The 18972-nt window shown below is 38.4% G+C and overlaps 1 protein-coding gene across 4 annotated transcripts in view; it reads right to left on the reverse strand.

Annotated features, from left to right (window-relative positions):
• LOC126419922 (inhibitor of nuclear factor kappa-B kinase subunit alpha) overlaps positions 1 to 18972 on the reverse strand; it is a 176749-nt gene that overhangs the window by 103328 nt on the left and 54449 nt on the right. For all 4 annotated transcript variants that reach the window (XM_050087209.1, XM_050087207.1, XM_050087208.1 and 1 more), the window contains exons 5-6: positions 16991 to 17106; positions 124 to 222 (exon numbers count right to left, since the gene is read on the reverse strand). In XM_050087209.1, coding sequence (XP_049943166.1) covers positions 124 to 222; positions 16991 to 17106 — 215 coding nt within the window. The remainder of the gene's footprint in view (positions 1 to 123; positions 223 to 16990; positions 17107 to 18972) is intronic.

Consider the following 18972-nt stretch of genomic DNA (forward strand, 5'->3'; position numbering starts at 1 on the left):
ATAAGGAAATCATAATACTGTCAGCACATGAAATCATGATTTTCATTTACACACTCACACACACACAGACACACACACACACTCCCGCTCATTGTGATTTTATATATACTTAATTGAACCTACCATGCAGCTGGAGTCATGTTAGGTAAGAATGGTCTTACTCCTGTAATCACTTCATGAGAAAGAAGACCTAGACTCCAGTAGTCCACTGAGCTGGTATAGCTATAACAAAACAACACATCTGATTCATTTAATCTGCTCTTTTTAATTCTGCTCTGATGCCTTAATTAGTACTGTAAATTACAGAAAATACTGCATTTACATTTACACACCATATCTGTTAGATATTTACTTTAGCTGGAAGAGAAACTGTGTTATTGTACAAATAATATATGAGTCAACACTGCACAAGATCTATACACTGCACTGCTTGAAATATACAGCATTTGTTATGTACATGTTATATTTGAAGAATTGTTTTAACCCATCACTTGTTTTGAATTAATTAATGTAAATATATTATCCCTGGCTTTTTTAAAAGTTGAATCTAATTCTGTAGCAGAAGATACGCATTGTACATAAATTATTTTCTGATAATAATCAAGCATTGTGTCATACTAAGCCTATAACAGTCGTTAAGTTAATGACTGTGTGTTGTGAATGTATCTTTATCAACCATAGTCCTAAATAGTGAGAATTTTCCAGTTGCTGAGAGCCTTTCTTCAAGTTATTGGTAATAAGTGGCCTGCTTTGAAATTTCTTTCTCAGTTGCATAGAGTAGGTAGCAAAAATTACCGACCATCACACTTGCAATGTTTTGTAAACAATGCTAAAGAAGACTGATGCTGTAATTTGGTTATGAATGCACTACCTCACATGTTTTGCACTTACCGCTACTGTAAATCAGTATATTGTATCTGCCCCCCCACCCCCACCCCTTCCTCCCTGCAGCCCTTTCCCCCCTCCTTAGTATTAGTCAAACTACTGCAGAAAGAACATTCACCTATTACATGAACTAGCAATTATTATTCTATGAACCTGATATCATTCCTGGTATCACACTGTCCTTTACCCTAAGATGTAAGGGAAAATCAAGTAGTTCACCTGACTGCAAATCATGAATACTTCTATTCTTTGTATTTTCATGTTATGAGAGTGAGTATTTTATCTTTATGAGGCACTAGGTCTGGTCAGTGGTCATTAATACCATGCACAGATATGATCCCAATCTGGTTCACATTACATATCACACTTCAAGAGCAAGTCTGTCAAAGTACCAGAAACCATCAATTTCATTGACCAACAATGATAAATTTGAAATATTTTCCTGTTACCCTTAATTTGCTATACTTCACTTCAAAGTGTTCATACTGACAAATTTTAACAGCTGCACTTAAGCACAATGACAGCATAACTTTACAGGTCAGTTTATTCCCTAAGTTAACTGTTTTTCCATCTTAATGCCATACAGTACATTTTAAAAATTAACACATCTGAGGACAAAACAACACAGTACAAACATTCTTCATCTGGAATGCAATGAAACATTGTGCCAATAATAGAGGTTCCATTAATAACCTCCTTCATCTTCAATAATAGCAAACATTGAACACTTCTTACCAGCAATAGTCAGGTAGAGTACAGAATTACTTTATACAACATTGTTTAATTTTACTTGTATCACACTTTTAATCACATTCCAAAAAGCTACATATATGTATAATGAGTCAGTTTTATACAAGCTACTCCTTGTACACTCAAACACCTTGAGTAATCTAAATCCTGAACAAATTAACTACTTCACCACTGTTCGTGATTCTCGGCTGTTCTAACTTAAGCTTAAAATCTACTACAGAAGTAAAAGCTGTACTGCACAGCATCTCAATCTATCAACAATAGTGTGAAGCTAACACACAGCCCAAGAAAACATAAAAGCACCACCAAAACGACATAATCCTTGTATCTTCATCATTAAGTGTCATTGTAGCTTACTGATTTCAAACAACTCCTACACTTCTATTTTCACTCACATAACTGTTACCCATGGTCATAATCAAAACATCTTCGGTCCCAGGTTCGAATCCCGCCGCTGCTTAAATTTTGATTAATAATCAGCATTGGCGGCTGAAGACTTCCAGCATAATAAGTCACCCTAATTCTGCCAACGGCCTTGTCAAAGAGGTCGGAGGAGCGTACAGAGGTTCAGGTCACTCTCTTGCCCTAGGGGTGGGAAACTGCCCCTAAAGGTGGAATAATCAGCAATGATCAATGGCATGAGGATACAGAAGGCAATGGAAACCACTGCATTACAGACACGTAACGTGTATCCACAGGACATGTGGCCTGTAATCGAAGACATGTCATGATGATCTCTCCATTGGAAAAAGATTCCGAAATAGTCCCCCATTCGCATCTCTGGGAGGGGGCTGCTAAAGGGGAGGTTACTATGAGGAAAAGATTGAATAATCAACAGAAGGATAATGTTCTACAAGTCGGGGCATGGAATGTCAGAAACTTGAACATGGTAGGACAACTAGAAAATCTGAAAAGGGAAATGCAAAGGCTCAATCTAGATATAGGAGAGGTCAGTGAAGTGCAGTGGAAAGAAGACATGGATTTTTTGGTCAGATGAGTATAGGATAATATCAACAGCGGCAGAAAATGGTACAACGAGAGTAGGATTCGTTATGAATAGGAAGGTAGAGCAGGGAGAGTGTTACTGTAAACAGTTCAGTGACAGGGTTGTTCTTACCAGAATTGACAGCAAACCAACACCAACAATGATAGTTCAGGTATACATGCCGACATCGCAAGCTGAAGATGAAGAGAGAGAGAAAGTGTATGATGATATTGAAAGGGTAATACAGTATGTAAAGGGGGATGAAAATCTAATAGTCATGGGGGACTGGAATGCAGTTGTAGGGGGTAGGAGAAGAAGAAAAGGTTACAGGAGAATATGGGCTTGGGATAAGGAGTGAGAGAGGAGAAAGACTAACTGAGTTCTGTAACAAGTTTCAGCTAGTAATACTGTATACTCTGTTGAAGAATCACAAGAGGAGGAGGTATACTTGGAAAAGGCCGGATGATATGGGAAGGTTTCAATTACATTACATCACAGTCAGACAGAAATTCCGAAATAAGATACTGGATTGTGAGGTGTACCCAGGAGCAGATATACAGACTCAGATAACAATATAGTAGTGATGAAGAGTAGGCTGAAGTTTAAGACATTAGTCAGAAAGAATCAATACACACAGAAGTGGGATACAGAAGTAATAAGGAATGATGAGATACGGTTGAAGTTCTCTACAGCTATAGATACAGCAATAAGGAATAGCTCAGTAGGCAGTACAGTTGAAGACGAATGGTCATCTCTAAAACGGGCCATTACAGAAGTTGGAAAGGAAAACATAGGTACAAAGAAGGTAACTGTGAAGAAACCATGGATAACAGAAGAAATATTTCAATTGATCGATGAAAGGAGGAAGTACAAAAATGTTCCGGGAAACTCAGGAACACAGAAATACAAGTTGCTGAGGAATGAAATAAACAGGAAGTTCAGGGAAGCTAAGATGAAATGGCTGCAGGAAAAAAGTGAAGACATCGAAAAAGAAATGATTGTCGGAAGGACAGACTCAGCATGTAGGAAAGTCAAAACGACCTTCGGTGCCATTAAAAGCAAGGGTGATAACATTAAGAGTGCAACAGGAATTCCCCTGTTAAATGCAGAGGAGAGAGAGAATAGGTGGAAAAAATACATTGAAAGCCTCTATAAGGGGGAAGATTTGTCTGATGTGATACAAGAAGAAACTAGAGTCCATTTAACAGCGATAAGGGATCCAGTATTGGAATCGGAATTTAAAAGAGCTTTGGAGGACTTACGATCAAATAAGGCAGAAGGGATTGACAACATTCCATCAGAATTTCTTAAATCATTGTGGGAAGTAGCAACAAAACAACTATTCACATTGGTGTGTAGAATGTTTGAGTCTGATGACACGCCATCTGACTTTCGGAAAAACATCATCCACACAATTCCGAAGATGGAATAACCCGACAAGTGCAAGAATTATCGCACAATCAGCTCAATAGCTCATGCATCCAAGTTGCTTACGAGAATAACATACAGAAGAATGGAAAAGAAAATTGGGGAGGCACTAGATGACGATCAGTTTGACTTTAGGAAAGCTAAAGGCACAAGAGAAGCAATTCTGACGTTGTGGTTAATAATGGAAGCACGTTCATAGATTTGTCAACCTGGAAAAAGCATTTGACAACGTAAAATGGTGCAAGATGTTCGAAATTCTGAAAAAAAGTTGGGTAAGCTATTGGGAGAGATGGGTCATACACAATATGTACAACAGCCAAGAGTGAATAATAAGGGTGGACGATCAAGAACGAAGTGCTCGTATTAAAAAGGATGTAAGACAAGGCTGTAGCCTTTCACCCCTACTGTTCAATCTGTACATCAATCAAGCAATGGTGGACATAAAAGAAAGGTTCAGGAGTGGAATTAAAATTCAAAGTGAAAGGATATCAATGATATGATTCGCTGATAACATTGCTGTCTTGAATGAAAATGAAGAAGAATTACATTATCTGTTGAACGGAATGAACAATCTAATGAGTACAGAATATGGATTGAGAATAAATCGAGGAAGGACAAAGGTAATGAGAAGTAGTAGAAATGAGAACAGCGAGAAACTTAACATCAGGATCGATGGTGACAAAGTAGATGAAGTTAAGGAATTCTGCTACCTAGGCAGTAAAATAACCAATGACGGACGGAGCAAGGACATCAAAAGCAGACTCGCTATGGCAAAAAAAGGCATTTCTGGCCAAGAGAAGTCTACTAATATCAAATATCGGTCTTAATTTGAGGAAGGAATTTCTGAGAATGTACGTCTGGAGTACAGCACTGTATGGTAGTGAAACATGGACTGTGGGAAACCCGGAACAGAAGAGAATCAAAGCATTTGAGATGTAGTGCTACAGATGAATTTTGAAAATTAGGTGGACTGATAAGGTAAGAAACGAGGAGCTTCTGCGCAGAATCGGAGAGAAACGGAACATGTGGAAAACACTAATAAGAAGAAAGGGCAGGATCATAGGACATCTGTTATAGGACATGGGGGAATGACTTCCATGGTATTAGAGGAAGCTATAGAGGGCAAAAACAGTAGAGGAAGAAAAATAATTGAGGACATAGGTTGTAAGTGCTACTCTGAGATGGAGAGGTTAGCACAGGACAGGAATTCATAGCGGGCCGCATCAAACCAGTCAGAAGACTGATAAGCCAAAAAAATTGTAATATCTTCCCCCCCCCCCCCCCACCACCCCATGAACTATGGACCTTGCTGCTGGTGGGGAGGCTTGTGTGCCTCAGCAATACAGACCGCCATACTGTAGGTGCAACCACAATGGAGGGGTACCTGTTGAGAGGCCAGACAAATATGTTGTTTCTGAAAAGGGGCAGCAGCCTTTTCAGTAGTTGCAGGGGCAACAGTCTGGATGATTGACTGATCTGGCCTTGCTGTGCTGATACTGCAAATGGCTGAAAACAAGGGGAAACTGCAGCCATAACTTTTCCCGAGGGCACGCAAGTTTAATGTATGGTTAGATGATGATGGCGTCCTCTTGGGTAAGACATTCCAGAGGTAAAATAGTCCCCCATTTGGATCTTCGCACGGGGACTATTCAGGAGGACATAATTATCAGGAGAAAGGAAACTGACGTTCTACTGATCGGAACATAGAATGTCAGATCCTTTAATCAAGAAGGTAGGTTGGAAATTTAAAAAGGGAAATGGGTAGGTTAAAGTCAGATACAGTGGGAATTAGTGACGTTTGGTGGCAGGAGGAAAAAGACTTCTGGTCAGGTGAATACAGCGTTATAAATACAAAATCAAATAGGGGTAATGCAGGAGTAGGTTTAGTAATCAATAAAAAAAAATATGAGCGCGGGTAAGCTACTATGAACAGCATAGTGAACGCATTATTGTAGACACAAAGCCCATGCCTACCACAGTAGTAAAAGTTTATATCACAACTAGGTCCACAGACAATGAAGATATTGAAGAAATGTATGATGTGATGAAAGAAATTATTCAGATAGTGAATGGAGCCGATAATTTAATATTCATGGGGGACTGGAATTCGATAGTAGGAAAGGGAAGAGAAGGAAAAGCTATGAGTGAATATGGAATGAGGATAAGGAATGAAAGAAGAAACCGGCTGGTAGAATTTTGCACAGAATATAACTTAATCATAGCTAACACTGGTTTAAAAATCATGAAAGAAGGTTGTACATGTGGAAGGGGCCTGGAGACAATGGAAGATTTCAGATAGATTATAGAATGGCAAGACAGAGATTTAGGCTCCAGGTTTTAAATTTTAAGACATTTCCAGGGGCAGATGGGAAATCTGACCACAATCTATTGGTTATGAACTGTAGATTAAAACTGAAGAAAGTGCAAAAAGGTGGGAATTTAAGGAGATAGGATCTGGATAAACTGAAAGAACCAGAGATTGTAGAGTGTTTCAGAGAGAGAGCATTAGGAAACGGTTCAGAAGAACAGGGTAAAGAAATACAGTAAAAGAAGAATGGGTAGCTTTGAAAGATGAAATTGCAAAGGCAGGAGAGGACCACGTAGGTAAAACAATGAGGGCTAGCAGAAATCCATGGGTAACAGAAGAGATATTGAACTTAATTGGCAAAAAAAGAAAACATAAAAATGCAGTAAATGAAGTAAGCAAAAATACAAACATCTCAAAAATGAGATTGATAAGAAGTGCAAAATGGCTAAACAGGGATGGCTAGAGGGTAAATGTAAGGATGTAGAGGCATATATCACTAGGGGTAAGATAGATACTGACCACACAAAAATTAAAGAGACCTTTGGAGAAAAGAGAACCACCTGTATGAGTATCAAGAGCTCAGATGGAGAACCAGTTCCAAGCAAAGAAGGGAAAGCTGAAAGGTGGATGGAGTATATAGAGATTCTATACAAGGGCGATATTACGGAAATGGAAGAGGATGCAAATGAAGATGAAATGGAAGATATGATAATTCGTGAAGAATTTGACAGCGAACTGAAAGAGCTAAATCGATACAAGGCCCCAGGAGCAGATAACATTCGATTAGAGCTACTGATAGCCTTGGGAGAGCCTGCCCTGACAAAAAGCTACCATCTGGTGAGCAAGATGTATGAGATAGGCAAAATACCCTCAGACTTCAAGAGGAATATCCTAATTCCAATCCCCAAAAAAGGAGTTGAAGACAGGTGTGAAAATTACCAAACTATGAGTTTAATAAGTCATGACTGCAAAATACTAACACGAATTCTTTACAGACAAATGGAAAAACTGGTAGAAGCCAACCTCGGGGAGGATCAGTTTGGATTCTGTAGAAATGTTGGAACACGTGAGGCGATACTGACCCTATGACTTATCTCAGGAGATAGATTAAGGAAAGGTAAACCTACATTTCTAGCATCTGTAGACTTAGAGAAGGCTTTTGACAATGTTGATTGGAATACTCTCTTTCAAATTCTGAAGGTGGCAGGGATCAAATACAGGGAGCAAAATACTATTTATAATTGGTATGGAAATCAGATGGTAGTTATAAGAGTCAAAGGGGCATAAAAGCAAAGCAGTGGTTGGGAAGGGAATGAGAAAGGGTTGTAACCTATTCCCGATGTTATTCAACCTATACATTGAGCAAGCAGTAAAGAAAACAAAAGAAAAATTTGGAGTAGGAATTAATATCCAAACTTTGAGGTTTGCCGATGACATTGTAATTCTGTCAGAGACAGCAAAGGACCTAGAAAAGCAATTGAGCGGAATGGACAGTGTCTTGAAAGGAGGATGTTGTTGTTGTGGCCTTCAGTCCTGAGACTGGTTTGATGCAGCTCTCCATGCTACTCTATCCTCTGTAAGCTTCTTCATCTCCCAGTACTTACTGCAACCTACATCCTTCTGAATCTGCTTAGTGTATTCATCTCTTGGTCTCCTTCTATAATTTTTACCCTCCACGCTGCCTTCCAATACTAAATTGGTGATCCCTTGATGCCTCAGAACATGTCCTACCAACCGATCCCTTCTTCTAGTCAAGTTGTGTCACAAACTCCTCTTCTCCCCAATTCTATTCAGTACCTCCTCATTAGTTACTTGATCTACCCATCTAATCTTCAGCATTCTTCTGTAGCACCACATTTTGAAAGCATCTATTCTCTTTTTGTCTGAACTAGTTATCGTCCATGTTTCATTTCCATACATGGCTACACTCCATACAAATACTTTCAGAAAAGACTTCTTGACACTTAAATCTATATTCGATGTCAACAGATTTCTCTTCTTAAAAAACCTTTTCCTTGCCATTTCCAGTCTACATTTTATATCCCCTCTACTTCAACCATCATCAGTCATTTTGCTCCCCAAATAGCAAAAGTCATCTACTATGTTAAGTGTCTCATTTCCTAATCTAATTCCCTTGGCATCACGTGATTTATTAGACTACATTCCATTATCCTTGTTTTGCTTTTGTTGATATTCATCATATATCCCCTCATGAACCACGGGCCTTACCGTTGGTGGGGAGGCTTGCGTGCCTCAGCGATACAGATAGCCGTACCGTAGGTGGAACCACAATAGAGGATTATCTGTTGAAAGGCCAGACAAATGTGTGGTTCCTGAAGAGGGGCAGCAGCCTTTTCAGTAGTTGCAGAGGCAACAGTCTGGATGGTTGACTGATCTGGCCTTGTAATGCTAACCAAAATGGCCTTGCTGTGCTGGTACTGCAAACGGCTGAAAGCAAGGGGAAACTACAGCCGATGACGTAATTCTGTCAGAGACAGCAAAGGGCTTGAAAGAGCAGTTGGATGGAATGGACAGTGTCTTGAAAGGAGGATATAAGACGAACACCAACAAAAGCAAAATGAGGATAATGGAATGTAGTCGAATTAAATCGGGTGATGCTGCAGGAATTAGATTAGGAAATGAGATGCTTAAAGTAGTAAGAGTTTTGCTATTTGGGGAGCAAAATATCTCACGATGGTCGAAGTAGAGAGGATATAAAATGTAGACTGGCAATGGCAAGGAAAGGGGTTTTGAAGAAGAGAAATCTGTTGACATCGAATATAGATTTAAGTGTCAAGAAGTCTTTTCTGAAAGTATTTGTATGGAGTGTAGCCATATATGGAAATGAAACATGGACGATAACTAGTTCAGACAAAAAGAGAATAGATGCTTTCAAATTGTGGTGCTACAGAAGAATGCTGAAGATTAGATGGGTAGATCAAGTAACTAATGAGGAGGTACTGAATAGAATTGGGGAGAAGAGGAGTTTGTGGGACAACTTGACAAAAAGAAGGGATCGGTTGGTAGGACATGTTCTGAGGCATCAAGGGATCACCAGTTTAGTATTGGAGGGCAGCATGGAGAGTAAAAATTATAGAGGGAGACCAAGAGATGAATACACGAAGCAGATTCAAAAGGATGTAGGTTGCAATAGCTACTTAGAGATGAAACAGCTTGCACAGGATGGAGCATCAAATCAGTCTCTGGACTGAACACAACAACAACACAACTGTAATATACAGTTAGTTCCTTGTAGTGGTCTTGGGACATTAAAATAAATTCAGTGTATTATTAATCAAAGAAACAAATGAACCTCTAAATCATTCTCAACAATACAGACATCTGATTTTCATTGTTAATGCTTTGAAGTTTATGCAACTAAACCCATTTTTTCCCATTTTCAAAAACTAAGCAGTAATAATACAACACATCTGCCACCTACTAGCTACACACTTGTGACATTCACCTGCTTTATTTCTTTGTTGATTGTCCTCGGTGTTGATGCACTGCATTGCTACACTGGCTGAAAAATGAGATTTGTAATTTCAACACTGACTACGGGAAATGATATAGCCAACAGGTGCACAGTTGGTTTTCACAGGTAATCACTGAACTACAATGACCATCTCAAACTAAAAACTTGGGTATGTATCCAAACAATATTAGCAATGAATTATTACATAATCACATACAAATTGATCACACTTGTACCTCCATACATAGTCAATAAATTAACGTCATTAAGGAAGCAAAAGGTTGTATCATAGTCTCCTAAAGAAAACATGAGTTTCTGTGGGACTGGTGTGGTGAGACCTCACAAACAGTTGCATCTGGCCGATATTTGAGAAGAATGGAAAACGTAAAAAAAAAGCCTACGTCTTCACAGTGTATGATTTGGCAAAAGCCTGTATCTGGACGGCTAGATGGGAATCCGTAGCTTGTTACTCCCAACAACAAGCCCAGTGTTCTAATAACTGTACTGCTTCACGCATTTTAGATAAAGCTCAAGTGCCAGGTTTACAGACTTATGAATGTATCATCATTGGCTATGGAGATCTACAACAGATGTTTGTTTAGTTGTTCTTTTCATTTGTGGTCAACTCAATATGAATTTCATGCATAACACAGACATGATTACACTGATAGCAACATCATTATAGATGGAGCATAAGTTTAGACTGGAAAAGAGGGAAGCATGAAATCAGTAATGCTTTTTCAAAGGAACCAGCCTAACAGGGAGTGATGATTATCAAAATACAAAGAAAAACTAAAACAAGTAGAAAGATATATATGTTCAGTGGAGTAGATAAAAAGTGGTAGAGTCATATCTCAATGAGAACTTAAAACTTTCAGCACAGGACAGGAGCACAGTGAGAAACTATGGCTCAAGTTTAAAAGGGTAGTTGACTACACACTATGTAGACACGTTCCCAGTAGAACAGTTCATAATGGGAGGGACCCTGCATGGTATACAGTCACTATAAAGAAACTTCTGAAGAAACAGAAACTACCGTATAATAGGTGTAAAAGAAAGCATAGGGCTTTAGATAGAGACAAGCTGAATGAAATGTGTTTGGCTGTCAAGGGAGCAATGTGTGGACCCTTCAATAACTACCATAGCAAATACTGTCAAATTATCTTTCACAAAAGAAATTTTGGTTTTGTGTAAAGGCTGTTAGTGGCACCAAGGTTCATGTCCTGTCACTTGTGAAGGTCGCAAAGCAGAAGCTAAAATGCTTAACTCCATTTTCAAATGTTCCTTTATGAAAGGAAAACACAAGAAAATTGCCACAATTTAATCCTTGTTACCACAGAAAGGTTTAAGAAAGAAGGCTGCATTCATGGAAGAGACCTAGAGACACTGGACACTTTCAGATTGATTGCGTAATGGAAAGACAGAGATTTTGGAACTATGTTTTAAACAGTAAGACATTTCCAGTGGCAGATGTGGACTCTAACCACAATTTATTGATTATGAACTGCAGATAACTAAGAAAACTACAAAAAAGCGTGGAAGCAAGGATATGGGAACAGATAAATTGAAAGAATGAGAGGTGGTTGAGAGTTTCAGAGGGAGCATTAGTCAATGATTGACTGAAATGAGAGCAAGGAATACAGTGGAAGACAAATGGGTAGTTTTGAGAGATGAGTAGTTTTGGCAGCAGAGGTTCAAATGTGTAAAAACAGGAGGCATATATATCCTTGGGTATCACCAAAGTTAGTGGATTTAATTGATGAAAGGAGAAAATATAAAAATGCCATGAATGAAGCAGGCAAAAGGGAATACAACATCTCAAAATGCGACTGACAGAAAGTGTAAAATGGCTAAGCATAAATGGCTAGAGGATAAATGTAAGAATTTAGAAGCATATATAACTAGAGGAAAGATAGATACAACCTGTAAGACAATCAAAGAGGCCTGTGGAAAAAGGGAAGCAACTATATATTAACATCAAGAGCTAAGATGGAAAACCAGTACTAAGCAAAGGGAAAGCTGAAAGGTGGAAGGAGTACACAGAGGGGCTATACAATGGAAATGAACTTGAAGGCAGTATTATAGAAAAGGAAGGGGACATAGATGAAGATGAGATGGGAGATATGATACTGTGAGAACAACTTGACAGAGCACTGAAAGATCTAATTCAAAACAAGACCCTTGGGCAAGACAACATTCTGTCAGAACTACTGATATCCTTGGCAGAGCCAGCCATGACAAAACTATTCCACCTGGTGTGCAAGATATATGAGACCAGTGAAATACCCTCAGACTTTAAGAATAATTCAATAACTCCAATTCCAAAGAAAGCAGATACTCACAGCTGTGAATATTACCAAACAATCAGATCAATAAGTCATGGTTGTGAAATAAATTCTTTACAGAAGAATGGAAAAGCTGGTAGAAGCTGACTTCCGGGAAGATCAGTTTCAATTCTGGACATATGTAGGAGCGTGCAAGGCAATACTGATCCTTCAGCATCTCCTAGAGATAGGTTATGGAAAGGCGTTTATAGCATTTGAAGACTTAGAGACAGCTTTTGCAATGTTGACTGGAATACTGTCCTTGACATTCCAAAGGTAGCAGGGGTAAAATACAAAGAGTGAAAGGCAGTTTACAACTTGTACAGAAACCAGAAGGCAGTTATATGAGTTGATGTGCTTTAAAGAGAAGCAGTGGTTGAGTAGTTAGTGAGACAGAGTTGTAGCCTATCCCTAATGAACATCAACAAAAGCAAAACAAGGATAATTGAATTTAGTCGAATTAAATCAGGTGAAGCTAGGGGAATTAGATTATGAAATGTGACACTTAGAGTAATAGATCAGTTTTGCTATTTTGGGCAACAAAATAAGTGATGATGGTCAAGATAAAGAGGTTATAGAAGGTAGATTAGCTATGGAAAAAAACATGGGTACATCTCTTAACTAATAAGGAGATACTGAACAGAACTGGGAAGAAAAGAAATTTGTCACACAACTTGACTAAAAGAACAGCTGACAGGACACATTCTGAGATGTCAAGGGATCCCAATTTAGTATTGGAGGGAAGTATGGGGAAGTAAATATCATAGATGGAGACCATGAGATATATACAGTACACGGATACAAAAGGATGTAGCTTGTAGTAGTTATTCAGAGATGAAGAGGACTTGTGACAATGTTCCCTGTTTTGCTTCTTCATTTGTTGTCCTTAGTATCAATGTACTGGCTGAAAAAAAATGGGGGTGGAAGTGCTGTACTGTCTACTATAAATGATGTAGCCGAATGGTGCACAGTTGCATTTCATAGTAGTTTACTTGCACTGTTTACAATCCCTCAATAATACAAAGTTATATATAGTCAGTGCACTATTGTTTAACTTTCGATATGCCTCATTAATAGGACTTCCGATACGTCTCATTAATAGGTTGCAGGTGAACATCCACATACTGCTACAATAGTTTCCTGTTGAACATCTATGAACAGTAAAAACCTAATCACAAAGTTTACCATTCTAGAAGAATAGAAAGGTACATATGGAGCAGACACAGTAATTGTTTTAACAAAGGACCTAATTGTGAAACATTTATTTCACAATTAAGTTGAAGCACTGTCGTCATTCTAACCAACACAGGATTCTCGTCTGAAACTCGTCCATGGACTGACTGTCTCGGGACCAAAAACTGGGACCTTATATATCCTCACAATAATAGGTACTGAAACTACACATTGTTTGAAGTTAAATTTACAGAAATTACAATTAAAACTTAACTCATTTGATTAACTGAATACATCGAAAAATTGGTTCTTTTTAATAGTTTCTTCTACTACAGTGGTTAAGCCAAATTATTTGTTTAAATGATGAAATTAACAAACATCATTATGCAAACAATACTTTTGACAAAACTGTTAATTACTTTGGAATTAATAAAAATCTGGTTTTGGTAACATGTTTTCAAATAGAGCCAAATAGATTCTTTAAGAATACTATTAGTTGTTCTCCAAATGTTTATAAATAGTACAGATTTTATTTTTGTTTGCACGTCAACAATAGAATTTAAGTTATGAAACAATAACTGATTTCACCCTATAACAAAAGATACTAACTAGGAATAGTTGAAATAAATTAGAAAATCAATTATATACCTAAAACTAAGCACAAAATTAGATCTGGTGTTATGTTCTTTAAAACTGAGAGCCAATTTTTCTCTTTTATGAAGATGCAGATTATACTCACATATGTTAATGTTAATTAAATGACAAAACAAGAGGGGAAGTAAAAATGTCCCAGCTTGTTTCATCACAGACTGTGCACGATAAAGCAGCACCAAACCAGTCTTTAGACTATGATGACGACGACGACACCAACTGAAAATACACTGATCAGCCAGAACATAATGACCATTCATCTACTAATTATATAAACCCTTCAGGAAATAGCAGCGTCACCTGGCAAGGAATGACTGCTAGTTAGACACAAGCACAGCGCCTGTAGTATCAGTGAGCGTGCTTTCCATGTGTAGAATGGGGAAGGGGGGGTGATCTATCTGAGTTTGACTGAGGGCACACCGTGTTGGTCTGGAGGCTTGGCACAAACATTTCGGACTATTACACAACTTTTCAGGTGTTCAGGAGTGCTGTGGTGAGTATCTTCAGCATGTAGCGAGACCAAAGTGAAACTGTGTCCAGACGTCATGGGGTTGGAAAACTGTCCCTCATTACAGATGTTGGACGTCATAGGCTGGGCAGACTGGTAAAGTAGGAAAACTGTTGCACAACTAACATCATACTTTTAAAGCTGGGTAGAGTACAAGTGTGTCTCAATACACAGTGTACCGAGCATTCCTAACGACAGGTCCCCATGGGTGATGACCCATGCATGTTCCAATGTTAACACCACGACATCGGCAACTATGACCGCAAAGGCCACGTGACTATCGTCATTGGACGTTGGCATAGTGGCAGAGTGCTGCATGGTGTGATGAATCCTGATACCTTCTTCACCATGCTGATGGGGGGGCACAAATCCATTGTCTTCCAAGGGAACAGCTCCTTAACACCCATGCTGTGGGACAGAGACAAGCTGGTGGCAGCTCCATTATGCTCTGGGGAACATTCAAGTGGCCATCCATGGGTGCCGTGGAGCTCGTGCAAGGCACCATGAATGCCAAGAAGTACTGCGCACTGGTTGCAGACAACGACGATCACATTTCCTGATGGCAATGGCATTATTCAACAAGGCAATGTGTTAAGGCCAGGAATGCAATGGAATGGAATGGTTCGAGGAACACAGTGGTGAGTTCCAATTGATGTTCTGGTCTCCCAACTCACCAGATCTGAACCTGATTGAATCATCTTAAATGTGCACAAATGTGGCATCAGAGCTTATCACCCTACCCTACCTGCAACTTACAGGAATTAGATGACTTATGTGAGCAGATGTGGTGCGAACTCCCTCCAGTGACTTAACAAGGCCTTATTGTTCCCATGCCAATGTGTGTCACTGCTGTTATTCACGACAAAGATAGAAATATTGGATATTTGGAAGGTGGTCATAATGTTCAGCTGAGCAGAGTATGAGTGAACTAAGTGTGTTGAGACACAGCTGAAATAATTAAAACTGAACAAATCTCCAGGGCTCAATGTATCCTACCAGATTCTATACTGAATTTACAGCTGAGTTAACCCCTCTCCTAACTATAAGTTTTCATAGATTCCTTGAGCAAAAAACCATGCCCAGTAGTTCAAACAAAGCACGGATCACACAAAAAGGTAGTAACGAGGTGCACAGAACTACCGTCCAATATCTTTGACAACCATTTTTTGTAGAATCTTAAAACATATCCCGAGCTCAAGTATGCCAATCAGCACGGATTCAGAAAACATCGATCATGGGAAACCCATCTCATGCTTTTCTCACATGACGTACTGAAAGCTTTGGATATTGAGGATTCTTTTTTTAGGGAGGATGCAACATGTTATCTTGGATGGAGAGTCAGATGTAGATGGAACTTCAGGTGTGCTCCAGGGAAGTGTTTTGGGTCTCTTGCTGTTCATGTTGTATATTAATGACCTTGCAGACAATATTAATAGTAAACTCGGGTTTTTTACAGATGATATACTTATCTATAATGAAGTGCTCCCTGCAAGAAGCTGCATAAATATTCAGACATGTCTCAATGACATTCCAAAGTGGCACAAGAATTAGCAAAATGCTTTAAATTTTCAGAAATGTAAAAGTATGCATTTCACAAAAAAAAGGTAGCATCCTATGACTATAATATCAATGAGAGGCAGGAAGCGGCCCACTCTTACAAATACCTGGCTGTAACACTTTGTAGGGATATGAAATGGAATGACCACAAAGGCTTGGTTGCAGATAAAGTAGGTGGTAGATTTCACTTTATTGGTAGAATACTACAGAAGTGCTACACGTCTACAAAAGAAATTGCTTACACATCTCTCTTGTGAACTATCCTAGAATACTGGTCAAGTGTGTGGGACTCATGCCAAATAGGTTTAACAGGGGATATTGAACATATACAGAGAAGAGCAACACAAATGGTCAAAGGTTTGTTTGATCCATGGGAGAGAGTCACAGAGATGCTGAGGAAACTGAACTGGCAGACTCTTGAAGATAGACATAAACAATCCCAAGAAAGTCTACTAACAAAATTTCAAGAACTGGCTTTAAATGATGACTCTAGGAATATATAACAACCTATGTATCGCTCACATAAGTATCATAAGAACAAAATTAGCTTAATTACAGCGCCACAGAGGTAATCATTCTTTGCACATTCCATATGTGAATCGAACATGAAGAAACACAAATAGCTGATACAATAGAGCACAGCCTCTCCCATGCACCGCACAGTACAGATGTAGATGACTGTTTTGGCTCTCACTGACCGCAGAGCACAAAAGTTTTACTGTCTAATAAGTGATGCCATATAGTTATCATACATATTTTGGAAGCAACCTTTATTTGAATCCCACAAATGACACAGATTTAGAATTTAGAAAACAGAAATCTATAAATAAATGTCTGACACTACAAAACCTGGAAAAGTATAATACTAATGTTAGCATGTAGCAAAAGTTTTGACCTGCACACAAAGCATGCAAAAGAACTGCAGTATATCTACAAAAAAACTTACGGCTTGTTTGTGAAGAGCTCAGGGGCCAGATACTGTAGGGTGCCAACGAAAGAAGTACATAAGCTGCTTTGTTCAAGCTCTTTGGCATACCCCAAGTCAATCAGCTTATACACAATCTGAAAAAGGACATAATAATAATAATAATAATAATAAAGCAGTAGTAATAATGAGACCCAAATACAGTCACTTCAGGTTGGACTAAACACGCATTTTGCGACTGATTAATCTAACAGTCATATAATGGATTTACCTTTGCCAGGTCAATAAACAACAGGAAATGCAACATCACAAATGTAACAAAATATTGCCAGTTGTTTACTAGCACAATCATGCAGACAGAGTTTTTAAATGTGATACTTATATTTGAATTTCCAACAGAACAGTATACTACAACCATCCTTAACTTACTGAGGCATACTGTTAAAATTCCACCACCATACTTGTGCCACAGTTAAAATAGTCTCAGTATTATAGTCGCTTTCCTCTTAATAGTAAAATCACAGAGAAAATGATCTTAATCAAGTAAACCATAATTAATTCTTAATCTTGAAGTCCAAATTTGGACAACTGACAAGAGCAGTGAATCTTTAAAGGAACAGCATACCAATTTGAACTGTAACATCTGCCAGATCTCAACACAAAATCCTAACTAATTGCAGCAGAATTTTTTATTTAACAGTACTTAATGGTATTAAAAACTGTCTTTCATTCAACATATAGAAGTTAAAGGACATGTTTGGAGTTTTTCACATCACCTGTTTATCCCAAGTATCCGCTTTATTACATTTTGCACAATTGGTCAATTTCGGCCTTACAACTTATTTTCAAGTGCAGTAGGTATTGAAGTATTCTACAGTTATCCCGTCATCAAACGCCATATATAGCTGGTCATATATAGCACATGGCATGTGCCAGAATTAAAACCAGAAAGCTTTTTGTGTCCAGTAATAGTCATCTTGCTGTTGAATAACGACAGTGAACATATATAGTGTCCTATAACATGCACATTATGTGTTCACTTTTCTATCAGCTACATCCACCATTTCATAACAGGACGACTGTACAACACTTCTAATCAACTGCACTTAAAAATGGGCTGCATGGCACAAATTGGCCAATCATTCACAAAGTAATTAATTAAATACTTGTGAAAAATGACTGAGGTGGAAAACTTCAAATTATCCTTAATAAATATATGGCTGAGGTACCCTACATGAAGAAAATGATCAACATATAAAAGCTGTGGAGCACAATTTAAAGAAGATTTTATGTTTATGAATGTGACTGTTGTTTTAAAACTGTGATTTACTGTTGACATCAGACTTCATAAGAGAGTATATGCATTGCGCAGCAATTGTCAGGATGCCCTAAGGTAGGTAGAAATTTAACAGATAGGTCAGACCCAGGCTAACACACTACTATTGTCCAGCATTCCTTGATGTCACTGGATGGACAGCAGTGTCAATAACTTACATTCTCCTATGCACTAAGTGGTGACTGCAACATTGTTCCTGGGTATTTTCTTGCATGGATAGTGAAGAAATCATGCTCTCTGCTCTGGTGCATTTTCAAATGACTGCTAACTGCTGAATTTGAAGGCATTACACAGTTCAGGGCTAAAAATGGAAACCGATCAAACAGAAGAAAACTGCACAGTCAGCTTTAGCATCCCTCTTAGTTGTGTATCTTTACTATTTACAATAATTATCACAAATTCTTGTCCTCGGATAAAGGGAAATGTCATTTTTGGTTGAAATGAGATTGCATGATGAATGTCAGTGCTTCCATCATCTTTTTGCACTTCGAAATTATTTCTCTTTGGAAACTGGAGAAAACATTTCCAACTTCTGCCACTGAGTCTGCCAGTCAGGCAATGGAGATGACAGACCACCTTCACAAAATCACAGCAATCCAATCTTTTGTAGCAAACATACGGTTTAATGTTTTATCTATCTGTGAACTGTCAATGTACACGCATTTGA

Source organism: Schistocerca serialis, chromosome 9 (assembly GCF_023864345.2).
Source record: "Schistocerca serialis cubense isolate TAMUIC-IGC-003099 chromosome 9, iqSchSeri2.2, whole genome shotgun sequence".
In the NCBI taxonomy this organism is placed as follows: Eukaryota; Metazoa; Arthropoda; class Insecta; order Orthoptera; family Acrididae; genus Schistocerca; species Schistocerca serialis.